The sequence below is a fragment of the Mus caroli genome, chromosome 1 (genome assembly GCF_900094665.2).
Source record: "Mus caroli chromosome 1, CAROLI_EIJ_v1.1, whole genome shotgun sequence".
Classification (NCBI taxonomy): domain Eukaryota; kingdom Metazoa; phylum Chordata; class Mammalia; order Rodentia; family Muridae; genus Mus; species Mus caroli.
In genome coordinates this window covers 89,477,190-89,500,588 of record NC_034570.1, presented here as the reverse complement: position 1 = coordinate 89,500,588, position 23,399 = coordinate 89,477,190, and the positions used below count along the sequence as shown (strand labels likewise).

Below are 23,399 nucleotides of genomic sequence, written 5' to 3'. Positions count from 1 at the left end.
AACCACCACACACAGCAGGACACTCGTTTTTGGAAGGCAGCTATGCTCACCACTATACCACCAACGCAGGTTAGGACACTCGTTTTTGATGTAGCCCTGACTGTCTGGAGCACTTTTGAATAGCAGGTTGGCATGACACTCAGCAGAGATCTGTCTGCCTCTTGATTCTTGAGTGCTGGGATTGCAGGTATGCACAACCGTGCCTTGCCTTTTGGTGTTTCTTAACTAAACTGTAATCCTAACTCGTCATTAACAAAACTATGATTTGAAATATAACAAGTCTTTACTATATAATATTTTGGTTCAGTTCGAGGTTGTCTGTATTCCTTTTGGATGAGTACTATTTTAATGTTGCTGCTTACAATAACTTCTGCACTGAAGGTCACCTTCAGTTAGGAAAATAAAATTCTATTTGGAGACGATTAGGTTTCTAAAGGTTTTAAGATCAGTAGGTTATACAGAATGAATTCACTTGGGCCCATAGGGGCTTATAGCAACTCAACTGCCAAGCCGAGAGGCTGACCTAGGCCCTCCACACATATGTAACAGTAGAGCAGTTAGGTCTTCATGACAGACTCCTAACAGCAGAAGCAGGGCCTGTCTCTCAAGGCATTGCCTGCCTTTGGGTCCCTTTCTCCTAACTGGGCTGCCTCTTCTAGCCTCAGTAGAAGAAGATGAGCTTAGTCCAACTGTAAAGTGAAATGCCAAGGCTGGGTGATATTCAGGATAGGCCTCCCCTCGTCTAAGAAGGGGAGGATGAGTGGAGGGGAGCTGAAAGTAGAGGTGAGAGGGAGGGACTGGAAAGCAAAGAGGGATGGCAAGCAGTGATTGGGATTGGGAATAAATAACAATGTAAAAAAAAAAGAAAAGATAAGTAGGTTAGAAAGAAGTTTGTACAAAGGATGTTGGTTGTCCCAAGTAACTCACTTCAAACAATTTCTCTAAGAAAGGGAGTATAATGAAAGTTGATTTCTAATTTTTATCTTGTCTTTTATCTTATACTTGGGCAGAGTTTTCTTGTTTGTTCAGTTGAAATATGGAATATTTGTTCATCTATATTAAAGAAAGCATGACATAAGAAAGTTCTAAGGTCTTTCAGCTGTCAATTCAGGTGCTGTGATTTTGTTTGACCGTGAGGATTCTTTCTTTGACACCTCTTTTTTTTTTAATGGAATTCATCTTTATTTAGGCTTCTTCCTAATATAATGTAACAAATACTTTTAGTTTAAATGTAATATATGCAATCAAAGGACTAGGGCTCGCTTTCAGGGCTAGTAAATGCCTCAGATGAAATTATGGTTTGGTGTACTAGAGGTTGTCTTAGTTATATTACTATTGCCATGACAGAATGTCACAAACAAGGTAACTTAAAGAAGAGGTTTTTTTTGGGTTTCAGTTTCAGAGGGTTTACCCATATCAGGACCATGACAGGCAGGCGCAGGAGCAATAGTGGAGGAGAGCTTACATCTGCTCCACCAGAATGAGGCAGAGAAGAAGACATTGGGTTAGCCTAGGCCTTTGAAATCTCAAAACCCAGCTTCAGAGACACACCTCATGTAACAAGACCACACCTCCTAATTCTTACCTGATTGTTCCATTTAAAAATTCAAATATGAACTATTGGGGGCTATTCTCATTGAAACCACCACAGGTGATTCACTCTTCCCATGACATCTTAAATAGTAATCATTCATTACCCTGGGGGATTGTTTTTATTTAATGTGTCCTGTATTATTGCCTAGTTCTGGTCTACTATTGAAGGACATGTCTTCCTAAGGTCTCTGCGAGAAGGATCCATGACCTGAGTATTTTGACATGCCAATAGTTTATGTTCAGTGAGAATTCTTCTACCTCACAAGGTACTGATGCCCTAATCATATACTTAGACCTATGAGAGCATCAAGTCATTCTTTTAACATGGGCTTGCTAATACAGTGACCTTGAAAAGGAGATACAAAGAAGTGAGATCAACAAAGAAAAGACAAGCTTGGCAATGATGTTCTTTGGTCAATGAGTTCAGAGTGACTCACTGGGATTCTCAGATCACACTTGCAAGGTGTGTGTGTGTGTGTGTGTGTGTGTGTGTGTGTGTGTTTGTATTGAGCTAGAATTTTCTTTAGTAAATTGAGCCAAACTTCGTGCCCATGAATGGTTTTAATTAGTTTCATATCTGATATTTTACCATGTAACAAAGGAAGTTAAAAAGAGAAGCATGTTTAGAATACTGTGGAAATGCTTTGAAAGTACTGTTGATGTGTCTGTCATAAATTCTTGATAAAGTACTGATTTCATTGGCATTCTTGGAAGGGGTGCTATAGTGCAGGATTCTTTTTAAGGGATGTCTAATGTGATTTTCAAGTATAGCATAGTTCTGTTTGAGTAGATAAAATGCTTGGGAGGTAAAGGTTAAGTAATTTTCTTTCTTTTTTTGTGTTTCTTTTTTTTTTTTTTCTTCCTCAACATTGTTAAAAATGCGGTTTGTGGTGAGCAAAAAAAAAAAAAAGAGGAAATTCTATCTTTATAGCCATGTTCCTTAAAAGTGCACACACTGGTCAGTGTTAGCCTTAATGAGCTCTTTTGTATTGTTTTTAATAGTCTTGCCCATTAGATGCAATTGCATGCATCAGAGTCAAGCAGAAATTCTGTTTGTGCACTGTGCGACAGCTCTGTGATCCCATCTGGATTCCTTCAACCAGAAATTGCCATAATAACTTCTTAGTTAAGGCTGTGCCTGGTGTAAAGTTCAGCGGTCCCCTGAGCAGGAGTAGAGAAATACGATGAAGTCTGTGGTGATTGAAATGGCTGTCTGCTTTCTGTTTGTCACTAGAGGTGGTAGTTACAATACCACAGAAGTAAAAACTTTCCCATCGATTGTATTTGCATTTCGTTAGAAGCACCTTGGTCTTGATGTATTGCCAAAATGTGGCCAAATATTTTGAAACTTCCACATTTAAGACTTAAGAGAAGAATTACTAGTGTAGCTCAGATAATTGGATCCTCCTATCACACAATTAAATGTGGCTGTTTTAGTAGACACCTTTGCCTAATTTGGAATAACTTCATTCTCTGATTTTCAACGTAGTAATGGGGCGTTCTAAGACTTTCAGGAAAAGAGAGACTGGTAAGAATAGAATGGAGAAGGAAATACATCTTAGGATAGCCTCACCTAGGCCATTCACTATTAATTTAACATCATCCAATCTTTTAAAATGTATATGTGTGTGCAAATAATCCCAGTGTGGTATTGACCTAGCTTCTGCTCATGCACTCACATCCAGTCGTCACTAACATTTATCACTCATCCATCAGTCTACCACATTCAAATGCATAGCTTACACATAAATATTTAAAATCCAGCTTAGTGAAACAACTGGCTGAACCTATGCATATAAATATGTCTAGTTATAATATATGTTGGGTATCTCTGCTATTAATAGAGATGGAGCTATAGAATCTATTTCTTGTATTACTTAATTTTATAGATAATGTATTTAATTAAGCCTCCTTTGTTATGTTCTTATTAATATATTTTATGATTCTGGTTCAAAAGGTTCTAGTTATTGCTTGTTTATGACTGAATAGAACTCCACTATGGACTGGTGAGGTAGTTCAGCAGGTAAAGTCCTTGCCCTCAAGAGAGATGACCTAAACTTCACCCCTCAAACCCACATAGTCAACAGAAAGAACTCACTTCACAGGTTGTTCTCTGACTTCTTTTTATGCACTGTGCCATGTCTGTACCCCCACATTTATGCAAATGCAAATAAGTGTAACAAAAATTATAATAAAAATCTCTACTGTGCCTGTAAAGCAGTTTTTATTTATCCATTTATCTGCTGACATACATTTGTGCAGATTCAATAACTTGGCTCTTACAAACAAGACTGCAATATCAATGGATGTGTACATAATACTGCAGTGCTTTGGTCTAGAATTGGAACTTATTGTAGAGCTGCTTTTAGTTTTGTAAGGAACTCCATATGGACTTTAGGACAACATTCACAACAGCAGTATATAAGGGTTCCTTTTCTCTTCTCCTTTACCACTGTTTATTTCTTATCTTGATAGACATTGTGTATGAGGAAAGATGGACTCTCAATGAATCTTTAGTTTGCATTTTCTTGGTGAATAATGTTGCTTTACAACATTTAATTTGTGCTTTGTCTTTTTGAGCAGGGATTGTATCATTAGTTTACTTATTGACTGGGTTGTTGGAGTTTCATATTTATTTTTTGAGAGCATTAAACAGTCTAGACACTCATTGTCTGTTAGATCTGATGCTGACAAGGAGTTTCTCCCATTCTGTAGGCTGTTTCCTGACAGTGTTAATCATGTCCTCTGCTGTGCAGAAGTTATTTAATTTTCTGCATTTCCGTGTGCCAATTCTTAGAGTCCTTTTAAAACAGCTCATAGCTATTTCTGTACCTTAAGGTATTTTCCCTGTTTGCTTCTGACAATTTCCTCCATTTTGAATATACTCCTTGTGCAGATCCAGTTTCATTCCTTTATCCAATTTTCCCAGCTCATTTCATTAAAAAGTATTATTATCTATTGTATGTTTTTGACAGTTAAAAATCAAATGGCTATTTCTGTATGGGTTTATTTCTGGGTCTTGTGTTCCATTAATGGGTCCATTTTTGTGCCAGAACTGTGCTGTTTCCATTTTGCATGGTTGTCTCGATACTTAAAATCCATAGCTGTGATACATCTGACCTTGTTATTTTTCGCAATTTGACTTTGAGGATCCAGAGTCTTTTGTGCTTCTACATGAATTTTGGAATTTGGTTTTTCTGTTTCTGTGACAATGGTTATTGGAATTTTAGGAGGATTCCATTGAATCTGGAGATTGCTTTTGGTATCATAGACAGTTCCACAGTATTAATTGTACCTATCTGTGACCATGGGAGGTATTTCTATCTTCTAGTGTATTCATCCATTTCCCTTTTTGATATTGAAAGTTTTCATTGTTGAGGTTTCTTACCTCCTTGGTCAATTTTACACTATTATACATATATTTTAATCTATTGTAAACTGGGAAGACTGCATTTCAATGAAGAAAACAACTCTATTGAATAAACCTGTAGGCAAGTATGTGCGGCCATCTTTTTGCATAATGACTGATATAGGAGGGCCCAGTCTATGGTATGTGGTGCTCCTCCTCAGGAAGTGATCCTGGGTGCCATAGGAAGCAGATAGATTGAGAAGATAGTTAGAAAGTCCTCCTCCATGGCCTCTGCTTCAGTTCCTGCAATTCGGGTCTTGCCTTTAGTTCCTACCCAGAGCTGTAACTCTAAACTGTAGAGTGAAAGAATTCCTCTTTCTTCCTTAAGATTTATTTTTGCTGTGCTTTCTTTATCACAGCCATAGAAAGTCAACTGGGGCAATCTTTAAAATAGTGTTCAAGGGCTGGTGAGATGGCTCAGTGGGTAAGAGCACCCGACTGCTCTTCCGAAAGTCCAGAGTTCAAATCCCAGCAACCACATGGTGGCTCACAACCATCCGTAACGAGATCTGGCGCCCTCTTCTGGAGTGTCTGAAGACAGCTACAGTGTACTTACATATAATAAATAAATAAATCTTAAAAAAAATAAAATAAAATAGCGTTCAATCAATGTCTTAGAGCTTCAGCATGAAAGTGATAAACAGATTTTGTTGGATTCACATGGATGGTTTTATATATATATATATATATATATATATATATAGTCTTTGACAGGACTATTTCAGTGGCATTGTACTTTAAATTTCAATGTCTGCATTCATTTCTAATAGTAGAAGCATAATAAACTTTATATTTTATCTTGTACCTTGTGAACTTACTGATCTCATTTAACAGTGGTTGAGCTTGTTTGAAATCTTTGGTGGTTTCTATGTAGATTGTGTTTTCTGTAAATACTGACTGTATCTTGTAAAATATTCTTTTTTCATTAATTTACTTCTTTTGCTTGACTACACTGGTTAGAACTTTCTGTTTTATTTGAATAGAAGTAGTGAAAGTTGTAGTTGGGATAGTGGTTCATGTGTATATTGTCATCATCCAAAACAGGGAGGCAGGAGGATTGCCTCAAGTTTGAGGCTAACATGGATTATGCACTGAATGGTAAGTATCTAAGGCAACATAGCAAGAGCCTATTTAAAATAAGTGGTGAAAATTAATATTCTCACTTTAGGGGATTTTTTTTTCAATCTTCTACAAATGCTGTAGGTTTTGCAGCTGTTTGCCAAGGCTAGGATAGTTTTACATGACTCTGCCTGAGAACTCTTACAAAATGAGGATTATTGAATTTTGTGAAATATTACTTTGTTAAAGCCTTGAAGTAGTAGATTATCCTTTTTAAAATTCTTAATACTGAGCCAACCTTGCACACGGGACAAATTTTACTTGTAATGTAATTACATGTAATTTTACATGTAATTTCTGAGTTGTATTTAGTAATATGTTATCCGGAAATTTTTATTTCTATTCAAAAGAGAAGGTATTTTCCCTTATTTTCCATCTGTTTGGTTTTGCCTTAAGAGGATCATTGGAATTATAAAGTAAATTTGAAAGTGCTGCTACATTTTTGGAATAAGGTGTTTGGTTTAGGTGGAGTTGACACAGGCTCTCAATCTCTAGGCTTGGTGGGCCCCAAATTCAATGCCATCCACCTGTTTCTGCTCCCTGATTTCTAGAATTGGTTTGAACACTTTAGTGTGCACTTTGGAATGCACTAAGCCAGACCATCTGATTATTCAGATTCTCATCTTGAGAATTTTTCAATATTTTTGGGCAGGATCCATTCTTCCCAAGTAATTTCACTAGTAGTTATAGGAATATTAAATGCCCTTAATCTTGTACTTTTTCTACAACTGATCTATTTCACCTATAATTTATGTTTAATGACAAACTCTTTAATTCTCTAGTTTATAGTCTTTAGGATCTGTTGTGAAATCCTTTTATTTTGGGTATTGAAAATTGCTCAGTCTTTGTGTCTCTCTGTCTCTGCCTCTGTGTGTGTGTGTGTGTGTGCATTCGTGCGCATGCGCGCACACATGTGTCTGAGGGTCTCTATTAGCCTGGAGCTCTCTTTGTATATCAGCATGGACAGGTCTGATGAGAGTATGAGTTGTGCTCTATTTTTATCAGATAAAGAAGTCCAGGATCCCTGTTGGCCTCTACTCTTTAGGAAGGAAAAAGGCTCCTGTTTACTGGATGCTACGGACCTCTCTAGAACATTACTGATATCATGCTTTCTGAGAGAAAGGAATAGCTACATGTACACAAAACTGGAGTTTGCGGGCTTGTTCTGGTTAGACGATGCAGAAAGTCCTGACTTTGCTAGGTAGGCTTCCTCTTATCCTCCCGCAGAAGAAGCAAAGGAGGACATGGGTGCTGCATTGCTGGATAAAGATAGGAATCTCAACCACCAATGTGGCACGAATCAGCCCAGGGCTGGGACTCCTGACTTCTCGCTGGAGGCCAGTGTCCTAGCTTCCTTTGTCTTCTAGGTTTTAGCTCCAAAGGATGGAAAAGGGAAGCAAAAATAAAACTCAAGGGATCACTATCATGTAATTTCTTGGGTAATCAATATCACTAGCCAGTAGGTCTTCATCCTCAGAGTCTTCTTATAGTCACTTTTATTAATTAAACAGAATGACTACTGTGGTGTTAGAGGGGAAATAGGTGAAAGTATGTGTATACCACCTTCACCGAGAAATCCTCTCTCTGTCTGCTTTATCATCGCATCCCTTGTGTTTTGTATCACATTGGTAAAATGTAACTCTTTGAATGATTTGATGTTGATGAATGAGGGACCTGTACAACCTGCCGTCTAGATAAACTTGCTTATACATTAGCATCAACTCTCAGATCACTATGGCTTCACAAGTCAATCCTATTTTGTATTTACTATGCATGGTTTTCTTTTCTTTTCTTTCTTTTTTTTTTTGAATTTTTTTATTAGGTATTTATTTCATTTACATTTCCAATGCTATCCCAAAAGTCCCCCACACCTTCCCCCACCCACTCCTCCACCCACCCACTCCCACTTCTTGGCCCTGGCATTCCCCTCTACTGAGGCATATAAAGTTTGCAAGACCAATGGGCCTCTCTTTCCACTGATGGCCGACTAGGCCAACTTCTGATACATATGCAGCTAGAGACACAAGCTCCAGGGGATACTGGTTAGTTCATATTGTTGTTCCACCTATAGGGTTGCAGATCCCCCCAGCTCCTTGGGTACTTTCTCTAGCTTCTCCATTGGCGGCCCTGTGATCCATCCAATAGCTGACCGTGAGCATCCACTCCTGTGTTTGCTAGGCCCTGGCATAGTCTCAGAAGAGACAGCTATATCAGGGTCCTTTCAGCAAAATCTTGCCAGTGTATGCAATGGTGTCAGCGTTTGGAGGCTGATTTTGGGATGGATCTCCGGGTATGGCAGTCTCTAGGTGGTCCATTCTTTAGTCTCAGCCCCAAACTTTGTCTCTGTAACTCCTTCCATGGGTGTTTTGTTCCCATTAGTGAGCTACAGCTGTAGTCACCTTTATATGAAGGTTACTGGTGAGTAACTTTATGTATTTACATTCTGTAAATTGCAGAATAAAGGAAGGGACCAGTCATTCTCAGGTTTTCCAAGCAGTTGTCTGGAAGTGACTTAGCTCACCTCCACCTTTTTACTGTGTAAAACAACTGACAGGCTAAGTGCTAAATATGCTCATCCTGATATCAATGGGGAAAGGAAATTTAGTCATTTTCCTAGGGGGACAACCGATAATTTTTACATAGTAACAACCACAAAAGGAAGTACTAAGGCTGAATAATGCGATACTTTAGATCCATTTTCAAAATCAACACACAGCAAGATAGAAGATGGACTCGTATTTGCTGAAGTTCTTTTTTTGCTCCATAGAGATTAATCTTACTCCTGTCCATTCTGTTTCTTTTAATTGTCTTATAATAAACATCAAAACAAAGTTACTTTTCACATCTATAGGAACACTTACTGGCACTGGAGACACAAAGAGACACAGTGAACAGCCATCTTGTAGTGTAAGAGGTGTCAGCCAATGTTGTCTATAAACTTCAAGGTAATAAATAGTTTCAGCCTTAGTTCTATTCAGTCTGTTACAGTTGCTTAACACTGTGGTTGCCCCAAGAAAGCAGACCTCGTAACATATTAAAGAAATGGGCATGTTGTGTTTCCATCAACTCCTACTTACAAAAGCAGTGCAGGGGATGGAATAGGGTAATTGTTTGCATTCTCAGGCCTCTGTGGCTGCGGGTGTTTGGACTTTGGCAGTACTGAATTCCCAATGGAGAAAAGCTCTGGAGTGTTCCCTTTGCTAAAGTCTAACCTTGCCTTTGCTAGAAGGTGAGTTCACTGGGCCGAAAAAGAGACTGGGCTTGTTTATTGTTATATTTGCCATGTATTGGGATAGTTTATAATTACATTTTTTTTTGTCTCTCTGCTCATTTTGACATTCTTCTCACCTTTTTGCATTTCTATCAGCTCTTAACACACTTTTGTAATATGCAGGTTTTTATTTTGCATCATTTCTTTCAGCCACGCAGAAGTCATAATGGCTGTTTCTCAGGGGTTCTAAGGTGTACGTGGCCTTATAAAGTCTAATTAATAGAACTAACACAGAAGGCGGTTGCTATTAAGTCTTACTTTAGAGTAAAATTTGCTTTTGCAACCATAAATTCACAGAAGATCTAATGAATGCTCATTGCTTTAAATGTTCTCTCACTGCCCGCTCTGATCTAAAATTCAAAATAATGTCCACCTTCAGAAGTGAAACTGGCCCCCTTTCTCAAGTGGGTTTCAAGGGGTGCACTGAGGATCTAAGCTGAAAAAATTGTAACTCTCATGAAAAAGACAAATCTGAATCTTTTGTATAACACAAATTCTTTTTTAACCATACATTTTTATATGATATATTATTTATTTACATTTCAAATATAACACAAATTCTTAACATTTTATTACATCAAAAGCATAAGTGGGTTTATTGGCCCAGAGTCCTTACCGGTGGTGAAGGCAGACTAGGATTGTAGAATATGAGTAGTCTCCCTAATCCATGCCAGGGAGTTCAGATACTATTTATTTATTCATTCATTCATTCATTCATTCATTTATTTATTTATTTATTTATAAACTGCTAACAAGGGAGTAGAAATATTCAGGCTTTGTACATTCAGGCTATATATCCTCTGGAGAGGGATAACTCCACAATGTCATCAATGGTCTGAAGAACTTAGGAGTGATTACTAAAATATTATTACTCGTTAATACGTATTTGTCCAGTGCAAATTCACTCAGGAACAACTGTCAGGCATTGCAAGCATAGCAGGTGGTGGTACTTGTTGCAGCTCCAACTCCAGATTTGGTATCTTTTCTTGAACACTTTGGTGTTCTCTTACACATGAGATGCAGTTCTTTGTTACTTACAAAGACAGGGAAGGTTTGCTGTTCTGTAGGACAATACAATCACAACATTTTTACGTATTTAAAACAAAGTCTTTTGTTCCTAAAAACTTTTGCTATATTTTATTATTTATTTTGAGTATGTGGTGGTGTCTTAGTTAGGGTTTGCTGTGAACAGACACCATGACCAAGGCAAGTCTTATAAAAAAAAACCATTTCCTTGGGGCTGGCTTACAGGTTCAGAGGTTCAGTCCATTATCATCAAGGTGGGAGCATGGCAGTATCCAGGCAGGCATGGCACAGGCAGAGCTAAGAGTTCTACATCTTCATCCAAAGGCCGCTAGTGGAAGACTGACTTTCAGGCAACTAGGATGAGGGTCTTAATCCCACACCCACAGTGACACACCTACTCCAACTAGTTCATACCTATTCCAACAAGGCCACACCTACGAATGGTGCCACTCCCTGGTCCAAGAATATACAAACCATGACAGGTAGTATGGGCATGTGTGTGCGCACAGCATTGCAAGCATGTGGAGGCCCGAGAATAGTTTGCAGGAGTCATTTCTCTCCTACTTCATTGCTTCTTGTGATTAAACTTGGGTCTTTAGGGATCGGCCCGTTGACCATCATACTATCTCAGTATTATGTAAATTCTCATGATCTTTGCCATAACACTGTTGTAGACAATTAGTCATGCACGCAAATATTTTTACTACAGCTACTAGAGAATGGAAAGACTCTTCTGCAGTCCCTTTCTAGAGTAGGGTACAGTGACATCTTAACATGAGGCATTGCATAGGAGATGCCCCCACAGCAAACAATTATTTGTTATCTAATAACAACAGTTCTAAAGCAGTGATTATTTCATAGCATAGAATGTCACACTGGCCATCAATATTGATGGAATTAAGCGAATTGGATATGATGTACTGAAAGCGACTGGTAAAGTGCATGCATGCCAGAAGATAAAGGACAAACTACGAGTCTACTAAAGCAGTTAAATCTCCTAGGACTTAGCTTCTGGGACCCTGTCCCAGGGTCCATTGTGTGCCTTACATACTATGCTATAACCACAACACTTAGCATGGCTTAGAGTTCAGAAACACCGTCTAAATTGTTAGTCAGCTATTAGACTTTGTATATGGCTACCAGGTTTCAGTGGGAAGAAAATAAGTCAAAGTTCTGTACCAGATGCTGGCTGTGTTGGTTGCAGAGTGGGTGGAAATGGGCAACTTCTGGCAGGTTTTTCTAGGGAGATGAGGGAGAGTAATTTTGTTTTTCTCAGTGAAATAGCAATCATTTGTCTCTTTTTTGCATTATTGGTTGCACAGGCCTATACTGTGTCTTGTAATTAAAATAGAAAGGAAGTATGTCTATAAGTAACTTCTATAATTTGAGATAGAAATTCAAAGAATTTTTCATAAAGATTCTATCAAGAAAAATAACACTTTTTTTCAATGCTAAAAATTGAACCATTGGCCTTGAGGGTGTTAGGCAAACATTCAACCATATAATATTCGTAGTCCTGCTGCTGATTTTTGAATAATAACAACCCTTGGCCTAGCTATTGGGAAAAAATGATTAGAGAAGATTAGTCAAGGGCTCTAGGCAGTTGACTTGGAAAGTAAGAAGATCTCTTCTTTGTAAAAAAATTATATTTTAATTAGATATTTTCTTTATTTACATTTCAAATGTTATTCCCTTTCCTAGTTTCCTCTCTGAAAATCCCCTACCCCCTACCCTCTACCCCCTATCTCCTACCCCTGCCCCCCCAACCCACCCACTCCCGCTTCCTGGTCCTGGCATTCCCCTATACTGGGGCAACATGGGGACCAGAGTTCAAATCCCATCACTCCTGTAAAAAGCAAGATGTGGTCATTCATTTGCTTTTAACCCTAGTGCCATGCGAATTTGAGGCAGAACAATTGCTGGGACTTACTGACTTCCAATGTAGTTCTAGGTTCAGTGAGAGATCCTGTGATCTGTGTCTAGGAAATAAAGTGAAAAATGATGGAGCAGGTCATTTGATGTCTTCCTCTGGTCTTCACATACATCCTGTTCTCCAGGTTCCCCAAGAGTGTATATACTACACACATATGGTCACATGCAAAATGGTATAGAAGGAAAATGAGTCTATGTCATGCCTATAATAGATATAAATCAATTCATGCAAAAAGTAATTTAAAGGGTTAGATAACTCTGTGTAGACTCTTATGCCAAGAATTAAAACCAATTGAAATAATTAAAATATTTTGCACTATTTCCTTTGCTTATACCTGGGTCATACTTTTCCAAAGGATGTCCTATGACATGTTGAATATTAACAACATGAACAGTGGAAACAAAATGAATAATTTGGATACATGAAGATCATATATAGTGTGAAACTTTATGAGGCTATAGTCTTAACTCACTGGTTACATCGTTCTGAGAATGGAGGCACAAAAACTCCCAGACAACCTTTATCCACCTTTGTGTCCTGAAATTGTTTGATTCTTGTGACATGCAATGTAGTGTACAGGTATGCTTTGCAAAATTGCAATCATCCAAACATGTACATGTAGGAGTCAACCAGTTCTGTGGGTGATACATCTATCCCAAACACCTCTTTACAAAGCAATGAAATCTACACATTTACATTCCTGGTGATTAATTTGAGTGTCAGCTCTCTCTCTCTCTCTCTCTCTCTCTCTCTCTCTCTCTCTCTCTCTCTCTCTCTGTCTCTCTCTCTCTCTGTCTCTCTCTCTCTTATGTGAGTACACTGCAGCTATCTTCAGACACACCAGAAGAGGGCATCAGATCCCATTACAGATGGTTGGGAGCCACCATGTGGTTGCTGGGAATTGGACTCAGGACCTCTGGAAGAGCAGTTTGGGCTCATAACCATTGAACCCTCTCTCCAGCCCAAGTGTCAGTTTATTAAATTGTGTCTTTAGGTGTTTCGTCTCATTGTTTCGAGTCACCATCTCTGGTCATGTACATTTCCTGTGCCAATTTTCTTTTTTTGCTTTTGTGATCAGTTTCCTTGTGATTGATATAAATATATTATCTTTCTTTTGATGCAGTGGCATCTCTCTCTTTTTTTTTTTTTTTTTTTTTTTAAATTCCATACCTGGACCAGATTAGGATCAGGTTCTCAGAGGAAACAGCAGGTTTCCAAGCCAACATCTTAGGCAGGTGGCCTGTGCAGGCAAAGGCTCTCAGATTTTGGTTCTTTTTACAAAGGCAGACAGACATTTGGGATTCCTTGAGTAAGCTCTTTCCACTCTACCTCTGCATTGTAGAAATGCTGCAGAGTAGGAAGCTTCTGTGACCACCCTGCACCTGGTTCCTCTCCTGTTACAGGCAGAGTCTGTAACTTGGATGTGGGAGGATGGGTGGCTCCTGAGTGTCAGGCAAGTAGCATTGTTCCCACATCTTTTCTAGGGCCCCATCACCAGCTGCCCTTAGTGAATTCCAGCCAGGTGCAGAGAGGGACCCACATGCCTGAGATCAGAGATTCTTTAGTTTGGTCTATCACATTTTAAAGGATTGTTCAAAATACTGGTAAGAGGATAAGCAAGAGGAATGTGGAGTGAGCTAGAAGATACTCTGACTTGGGCAGATCAGATCGAAAGAAATGCAGTGTTTCTCCGCCTTTCCAGCTCTAGTTGGGAGGTGGGAAGTTGAGACAAAGGAAGAAAACACACACAAATCCACACACTACTAAGTTCAAACAAAGAGGGTGGAAATGGGGTAGCTTTTGTTTAAACTTACTTACCTTGAAGTACCTGCTATAGTAATTAAGGAGTCTTGGTTTCTTTTGATAACAACCCTTTATAGTCTGTTCTTCAGTCAAGAGCTTTTCTCTCCAGAATTCTCACTGGAAGCTGGGTCAGAATCCCATTCATCCCCCACCCCCCCTGTGGCCTTTCTTTCTACTCCTTCTGTAGGGTGAGCAAGGGGGAAAGCAGAGCTTAGCCTCTGTTTGGGCAACTTTCTGGACTTAATGGATCTAAGCAGAGGTAGGGGCCTGGGAAGTTTGTGGGTTTTGTGATAATGGTTGAACTGAGCATGTGTGCAGATTCTCTTGTGTCAGTGTTAATATTAAGTAACTGTATGTTCAATATTAACAGACAGAACTGACCTATCACTGGCTGGTCCATTTTAAAAAAACTATTATTTATTAGATATTTTCTTTATTTACATTTCAAATGTTATCCCCATTCCTGGTTTCCCCTCTGAAAATCCCCTATCCCATCCTCCTTTCCCCTGCTCACCAACCCAGTCACTCCTGCTTCCTTGTCCTGGCATTCCCCTACACTGGGGCATCCAGCCTTCTCAGGACCAAGAGCCTCTCCTCCCACTGATGTCCAACAAGGCCATCCTCTGCTACATATGCAGCTGGAGTCATGGGTCCCCCCATGTATACTCTGGTTGGTTGTTTAGTCCTTGGGAGCTCTGGGGGTACTGGTTGGTTCATATTATTCTTCCAATGGGGCTGCAAGCTCAGCAAATGATCTGTCAATAAGACAAAATGGCAACCAACAGATTGGAAAAGATCTTTATTAACCCTACATCCAATAAAGGGCTAATATCCAATAGATACAAAGAACTCAAGAAGTTAGACTCCAAAGAATCAAATAGCCCTATTTTAAAAAATGGGGTAGAGAGCTAAACAAAAAATTCTCAAATGAGGAATATCAAATGGCTGAGAAGCCCTTAAAGAAATGTTCAACATCCTTAGTCATCAGGGAAATGCAAATCAAAACATCCCTGAGATTCCACCTCACACCAGTCAGAATGGCAAAGATCAAAACCTCAGGTGACAGCAGATGCTGGTGAGGATGTGGAGAAAGAGGAACACTCCTCCATTGCTGGTGGTATTGCAAGGTGGTAGCACCACTCTGGAAATCAGTTTGGTGGCTCCTCAGAAAATTGTACATAGTTCTACAGGAAGATCCAGCAATACCACTCCTGGGCATATGCCAAGAACATGCTCCAACTGGTAATAAGGACACATGCTCCACTATGTTCATAGAAGCCTTATTTATAATAGCCAGAAGCTGGAAAGAACCCAGATGTCCCTCAGCAGAGGAATGGATACAGAACATGTGGTACATTTATACAATGGAGTACTACTCAGGTATTAAAAATAATGAATTCACTCTTATACTCTTGCCTCATTCTTGTCTCTGGCCCCCTTGTTCCCCCTATCTCCCCATTCCCTTCACCCCTCTCTCCATGTGGTCAGGGCTGGCCTCTGCTTCTCCACTCTCTCCTTCTCTCTGTCTTTCTCTGTCTCTACTACTCTTTTAACTCCCCTCCCCATAACCTGAATAAACTTTATTCTATACTAAAAGAACAAAAAACAAAACAAAACAAGGAAAGGCCATCCCATATGCAGTTACCAAACCCAGACAATATTGTGGATGCCAACAAGTGCTTACTGACAGGAGCCTGATATAGCTGTCTCCTGAGAGGCTCTGCCAGTGCCTGATAAATACAGAGGTGGATGTTCTCAGCCAACCATTGGACTGAACACAAGGTCCCCAATGGAGGAGCCACAGAATGATTGGTCCATTTATAGAAAAGCCTGGTTCTTATTTTACCCGCACTGCTTTTCTGAATTCATAAACGATATGAGTGCTCCCTCTTGTGGTTATTCTTGAATTGCATGCCATTTACTGTTTAATTTTACCTGTTTAATGCAATGTCCTACAAATTAATGGAACGTAGTGTGATACTTAAAGACACGTGTATAATATGTAATGATCATAATTAGCATTTAGCATCTATCTTTCATCCTTGAGTTACTTATGGGACCTGGGTCCCGTTTGCTGGTTCTTACTTAGTCTTGTTGATAAAAAGCATTTGGAAATGGAGTCAGATGGAAACTTGAAGACCATTTATGGGACTCTGAGAGAAGAGCAACTAGGAAGAAACCTGGAAATTCCAGAGGCTTCCTGGAAGAGGAAGAGAGAAAAGACAAAGAGAAAGGCTGGACTCTGGTAGAGGTCAGGAAAGCAGGGCTCTTTCAGCAATGGAAGTTTGTGTGCAGCTGCTTGGTAGGGGTTGTCAAGGTGAATGAGAACTCCCAGGTATCCAGTCTGATCAGCTTCAGATTTTGGCTCCTGTCTGAAGAGGGGTATGTGAAACACACTGCTTCAAGTGAGAACTTGGAAAAAGGAGTGGCAGACCCAGCAGTGGTTTCTGTAGTAACTGCGGATACTCAGAGGCTTGCTACACTTGCTGCCCTTCATAAGGGGATGATTGCTCCTCCCATCTTTTTAATTTAGCTACACATGTACTACTTTTCCACAAAGATGGTCTCTGGCTAAGTGATTGATAGGATCAGATAGATTAGCTCTTGCAGGAAGGGATGGCTGTAGTCTTTATAAACTTGTAATATTTGGGTCAGGTTGGAATGTCATGTCTCAACCCAGAATAGAGATACAATTTAGGAACTTAGGGCTCCTCCCCCTCTCCCTCTCCCAGAATTATGGAACTGAGTAGATTAGAGATAATTCAGGAAAATTAAAAATAAAACTGGATGTCAAGTGTGGTGGTGCATGCCTTTAATCCCAGCCCTCATGAAGCCAGTCTGGTCTACAGACTGAGTTCCAGGATAGCCAGGGATCTGCTACACAGAGAAACCTGTCTCAAACAACCAAAATGAAAACAAACACAAAACTAAACTGTGTAAAAATATCTGTGGGTTACAGAGGGAGAAGAATTTTCACTAATGAGCCTCGATAAAGCCTTCCTACCCCCTTCTTGCCTAGTTTATAAGGTGTTTTAAATCTTTTTTTTTTCCTTAGAAGGCTCATTCTATTTTGATAATATATTAAAATCGGTCTATACTGGGAGAACATTTTGAGAACAAAATGTATGAACCAGATCGTTTTTGATTTATTAACTTGTGTTATTTCTTTACTGCCTCTATGGAATTGGCTACACACCTACTTATTTTTCCCTCTCTCTGCATGGTTATGCCCCACTACAAACCCATTAGCTTTTTAAAAGGGTCTTTCATGGTAAAAATCCTGTGTCATATTTTCCTATAATGTTTGGCACTATATCCTGGAGATGATAAGGCTATCTTCATTTACTTTGGAATATGCCTATATTTTCTTATAACTGTTTATCATGCTTGCTTGCTTGCTTTTCTATATGACTTTCCTATCTGTAACTTGCTGTCTCGTCATTTTCGTCTTTTGAAAAAAGTTTGAAAAATTAATTCGTATTTTCTGTGCATGAGTGTTATGTCTGCCTGTCTGTCTGTGCACCACATACATGTCTGGTGCCCATAAAGGTCAGAAGAGGCCCTTGTGAGCTGCCATGTGGGTGCTGTAAATTGGACCTGGGATCTCTACGTGAGGAACAAATGCTGGCTTACTGCTGTGCTGATTCCAGTTCTCATGGGTCTTAGGGTTTGATGATTTTTCTTACTTATCTATATTCCTCAAGTGTATTTTTTGTCCTTGTATGTCCTCTGGTCTTTACTTCCCTTTCTGTGTTCTGTTTCTAGTAGTTTGTTATTCTTTCACACATTTCCATGAGTTCATAAACCTACATATTGACCTCTTAACTAAGGAGATAAATACATTTTGTGGCCCCCTCATCGTCTTAAATTGGTTACCTACAAAATTTTTAGATCCAAACCTTAAGTGATATTTCTTTATACTCTAAATTTTGGCATGATAGTAACTCCTAAATTGTCTCAAGTAACTTAGATGCTTATTTTGTTGTTTTTATATACACCTTTAACTGTTTTAAATGCAACTAAAATGAAGCAATTGGAAAAGGTAGCTTAGGTGAATGTAATTTGTAAGTAAATATTTACGTTTGTTAACTAAACTTTAAATTCTCATCCCCCCCCCCCCAAAGATACGTGCTTAACAAGGAACAGTACCAGATGTTCATCTTCAACCTCCCGGCTTTCTAACTACTTCTATGTCTTTGTCCTGGGACAATTGTTGCTGGGGACCGGAGGAACTCCGCTCTACACCCTAGGGACAGCCTTTATTGATGACTCTGTGCCCACACACAAATCTTCTCTCTATATAGGTGAGTGAACTCTTGGTATAACATTTGTAAGGAGAGTCGGTGAACAGCTTACCTAATATGGTTTCCCTTCCTATTGCTAAGGGGAAAAGACAAACAATAACAAGTCAGTTGTCACGCCCCAGGCATTTCATTTAGATCATTATGATTGTACTGTGTTTAACTGTTTACTGTGCTATCAAGTCAGTTGCTGGGATGCATGATAGATTTATGGTGTCAATCCTGAACAACCTGACATTCCTGCATAGGAGGAAATAACTCAGCAGCTTCTGCTTTGATTATGTAAACCCCAGGGGATTGATTTTATTCAAGGTATAGAGGCTTCTTATATCTTATAAGGATGGGACAAGAGATCATGAGAAAAATCAAAATACTAGTTGCCCAAAACACTATGGAATTCTTAATTTAGAAGCCATTCTAGGAACCTATCATGGCTGCCCTCTGAAAGATCCAACAAGCAGCTGAAAGAGTCAGATGCAGATATTTGCACCTAACCAATGGACAGAAGCAGCTGACCCCTGGTGTTGAATTAGGGAAGGCTGAAAGAAGCTGAGGAGAAAGGCCATTCTGTAAGAGGACCAGCAATCTCAATTAATCTGGAACTCTGAGATCTCTCAAACTTTGGACCACCAACCAGACAGCATACACCAGCTGATATGAGGTCCCCAACACATGTACAGCAGAGGACTGCCGGGTCTTTGTACATTCAGATATGGTACACCTAACTCTCAGCAGACTGGAAGCCCCAGGGAATTTAGAGGTCAGATGGGGAGGTGGGGAGGGACATCCACATGGAGAGAGGGGGTGGGGAGGAGGTATGGAATGTGGAACAGTTGGAGGGTGGGTCAGGTGGGGGAATAAAATATTGGTTGTAAAAAAATAAAGAAATAAAATATCGCAGGTTCTAAAAAAAGTTATTCTTTTGTTTTGTTTTGTTTTGTTGTTTTTGTTTTCTGGTTTTTTGATTTTTTTGATTTTTGGTTTTTTTTTCAAGACAGGGTTTCTCTGTGTAGCCCTGGCTGTCCTGGAACACACTCTGTAGACCTGGCTGGCCTCAAACTCAGAAATTTGCCTGCCTCTGCCTCCCAAGTGCTGGGATTAAAGGCATGCACCACCACACCCGGCATGTTTTTGTTTTGTTTTGTTTTGTTTTGTTTTTTGTCATTCTTTTCTCTATTTCTTTCTTTGAAACCTAGCACCAAAATAGAGAAGTCTGTGTGTCTAAATGTTTTGTAAGTTACTGGTTTGTCTGTGTGTTAAGTATAATAGGGGATTCATGGGTATGGGTGACTGCACATCAGTATATGTGGCTCAGCCCTGACTGTTGAGAATATCCCAACAAAGAAGCTTTTGTAATTGCATTTGCGTCTTTACAAAAGTTAGGAAGCATCCTTAGATGTTCTTAGGCCATCTAATTGAAAATAATGAAAAATAGCCATTTAGTTGAAAAATAGTCTATCACCACAAATTTACAAATCACTAATTTCTAGCATTCTGTGGGGAAAGGTTGAGACAGTCTAACTAGGTAGCCCTTGGATCTAGGTTTTAGAATCTGCTATGGAGTAAAATGAAGCAAGCCTTCTTAGAGGCTGTGGAGTAGTAGAATGGCTTCTTTACCTTGTTTTCTTCCATGAGACTGTAAGCAATAATTATTGCTAAAAGGAAAACAGTGCATGTACCCTTTCACCATTAGTTACACAATGTACATGGATTTGTAATTACATGTTTATTTTAACCCTTATCATTAAAATCATGTAGTTCTCTAGTGACACATTATTTTTAGGCTCCTTGGCATAACTGTTAACTACATTATATGTCATAATATATATTTCAACCTATCTATCTATCTATCTATCTATCTATCTATAATTTTGATATAGCTCTAATCATTAAGAATTTTACTAGAATTATTTTTCTTCCCTGTTGTTACAATGTCAAGCAAAGCTGTTTATATGACGATTCTAATGCTTTTGATCTTTTCATAGGTATTGGCTATTCTATGTCAATCCTAGGCCCTGCCATTGGATATGTGTTGGGTGGACAGCTGTTGACAATGTACATTGATATTGCTCTGGGACAAAGGCAAGGCACTATCTGTTTTTCTTCTAATTCTTTATTCTGCCGCAGTAAAGTATACCTTAGTTCTTATTCAGAAAGCCATGAAGGATTTCAGGGCATAAAACAGTGTGCACTATATGATATGCACCATTGAGTCTGCATAGCTTCCTGGGTCTTTTAGCATAATATAATAATAATAATAATAATAATAATAATAATAATAAATTAGCTTTTCAGTAGATTTGGTTGCAGATAGATATCATGTATTGTCTTATAAGTAGCTGAGAGACAACAGATTCTCTTATAGCTCTGATAATATTATAAAAAACAAAATAAAATTATGTTGCTTTTATAACCAAGGAAGTCAAGGTAATGATACTAAATATTATTTATCCAATATATGTATTTTATACCTCACATTTTGTGCCACCTTACGTTATGTATTATCCTACTCAGTTCTGCAGATAATTACATTCAACAGGACATTCCATGGGAAAGGATAGTCAGCTTTTGAATTCATGCGCTTTAACATCAGGGGAAGTCTGCCAGAGTGATATGTCTGAGGGAAATACTTATTGATATTAAATTATGAGAGTATCATAAAATTTAAAAATAATAATTTAGAGAAGTATATGGTACTTTTAGCATAGATCAGTGATTTACTGTGAGATGTATTTAGTCTGCTGCAATAAATGAAAAAGAAAACTAAATGATTTATTGAAATTTTCTATGTTTTTAAGTATTTGTCATGTTTATATTTACTGTTAATGTTTTTAAACCATGATTCTGTATTTGCTGCTTTAAAAAGATTTATATATTTTTTTTTATTCTCTGTGTATGAGCATTTTGCCTGCATATGTGACTGGGTACCATTTGCATGCCTAGTACCAGAAGTGGCCAGAAGAGGGCATCAGATTTTGGGAATTAGAATTTCAAGTGGTTGTGAGCCACCATATTCGTGCTGAGAATCAATCCCAGATTCTCTGCAAGAACAGCAAATGCACTTCACCACTGAGCCATCTGCCTATTCTCCCATGGTTGCCATTTTTTTTATGCTTTCTGGACCATTACTCTTAATTCTTGTTATACTTGTATGTCTACATGCTATTTGACTCATTGTGATGGCTTTCTTACCATTTTAGATAAAGTCAGAGCCTACTCTTTTGCACCTGAATTATAAGACATGTGATGGTAATGGCTGAGCTCTAATTAATACTGAACGAGTTGTAACTCTTTTTCCCTCATCCTTATAGTTCTGATCTGACTGAGGATGATCCCCGGTGGCTGGGGGCTTGGTGGATTGGATTCCTTTTAGCTTGGCTCTTTGCTTGGTCTTTGATAATGCCTTTCTCCTGTTTTCCAAAGCATTTACCAGGTAAATCCATGTCCTTTAATTTCAGAGAGCTTTAACGTACGTCTAGATCAGTTGGTTTCAAGATGATTAATAAGAACTCTAGAATAGATGTACATGCTTGCCAGTGCAAAGTTTTGACATCTATCTTCTTAGGAAAAATGAAATTAATATTCACGATTTGCACTCATACTTAGTGAGTACTATGGATTATCCTTTACTAAAAACTGTCCTTGTGTTTTATTGTAATTCTTGCCTTATGTACATACAAGACACAATTGGAAACTATTACTTCATATGCCACTCGTCAGTAATTTTCAAGGACCAATATGTGTGAAATCATTCAAGCTAATTATTATTAACTTCTCTATTACTTACTCTTTCAATTTGCTTGAAGTAATTCTGCCACATTAATTTGTAAGCCGGTTTTCAATATTAGACAGTCTGAAAAAAAAAAACTCAGTAGAAATGGATGCTCCTTTCTTATGAGATCTTGCTTCTAAAGCATTTTTCTCAAATTTGAAGGCATCTACTTCTTTTCATTGCCATTTGCAACAAAGATTTTGAAAGTGGATGGCGGTATATGGAGGTGTAGTGATGTGTGTGAGGTGGGTAGAGGTATGTGGAAGAGGTAGAATTTGACAGAAGAACACTTGACACACTGGAACCAAGTGAACTCAGTGGTGACTTTCCATTATAGGCTACCCCAGTATAAAGCCACATGAGGATACTTCTCTCAGACCTACTCACAGAGCTGTGGTTTAAAACAAAGGGCCATGATGGCACATAGCAAATAGTACTTCCTCTTCCAAGCTCTTGCTTATTTATTGTTTTAGTGAACAACAAAGTACAGCCACATGTGTATTTTAATCTATAAAGACTGCCCCAAAAATTTCCAAATAAACAAAGACTGTTAGGAGACTTCAGATGGAAAATAATATATGTTTGGAACAAGACTGTGCTATTAGATTAAAATTGATTGACTACACATTAATGTTTAGACAGATAGGAACTTGATTTTTTAGTGTTTTTTTTTTTTTTCTTTTTAATTTTTAAACAAGGTTTCAGCCCAGGTGATTCTGGCCACAGATTCATGCCAGTCCTTTTGGCATATCCTGATGAGTGCTGAGATTATAGACCAGAGCCATTGTACCTGGGCATCCTTCATGCATATTAATAGCCCTTAGCACAGCTTGATTACAGGAATAGATATTTATACATTTCATTATGTTTATGAACCCAAAAGACCACCACGGAGTCATTTCCAGTGTAACCACATTAGGGTCTCTTTATTATAAATTCGACTTTGGGTTTACTCACTGTTAACCCACTGGACAGTTTGGTGAAATAACCCCGAACTCTCACTGGGACAAGGTTTATAGAAAATGGAAGCAAGCGGGGTGGGCGGGGTCCATCCTGCAAGCATCAAATTGAATGACTATTTTAAGCTGACAGGTGGATGCTCTGAAGCAAGACTCTATACAATAATGAACTGTCTGAAAGTATATATGAAACAATCAGACTAATCTTTTTTT

General features: G+C 38.6%; 1 protein-coding gene across 2 annotated transcripts in view; it reads left to right on the top strand.

The window, feature by feature from the left end:
* The window catches only part of Slco4c1 (solute carrier organic anion transporter family member 4C1), a 55,187-nt gene that overhangs the window by 9,054 nt on the left and 22,734 nt on the right, over window positions 1-23,399 (top strand). For both annotated transcript variants that reach the window (XM_021161978.2, XM_029482024.1), the window contains exons 3-5: window positions 18,279-18,458; window positions 20,441-20,537; window positions 21,767-21,888. In XM_021161978.2, the coding sequence (XP_021017637.1) occupies window positions 18,279-18,458; window positions 20,441-20,537; window positions 21,767-21,888 (399 nt within the window). The remainder of the gene's footprint in view (window positions 1-18,278; window positions 18,459-20,440; window positions 20,538-21,766; window positions 21,889-23,399) is intronic.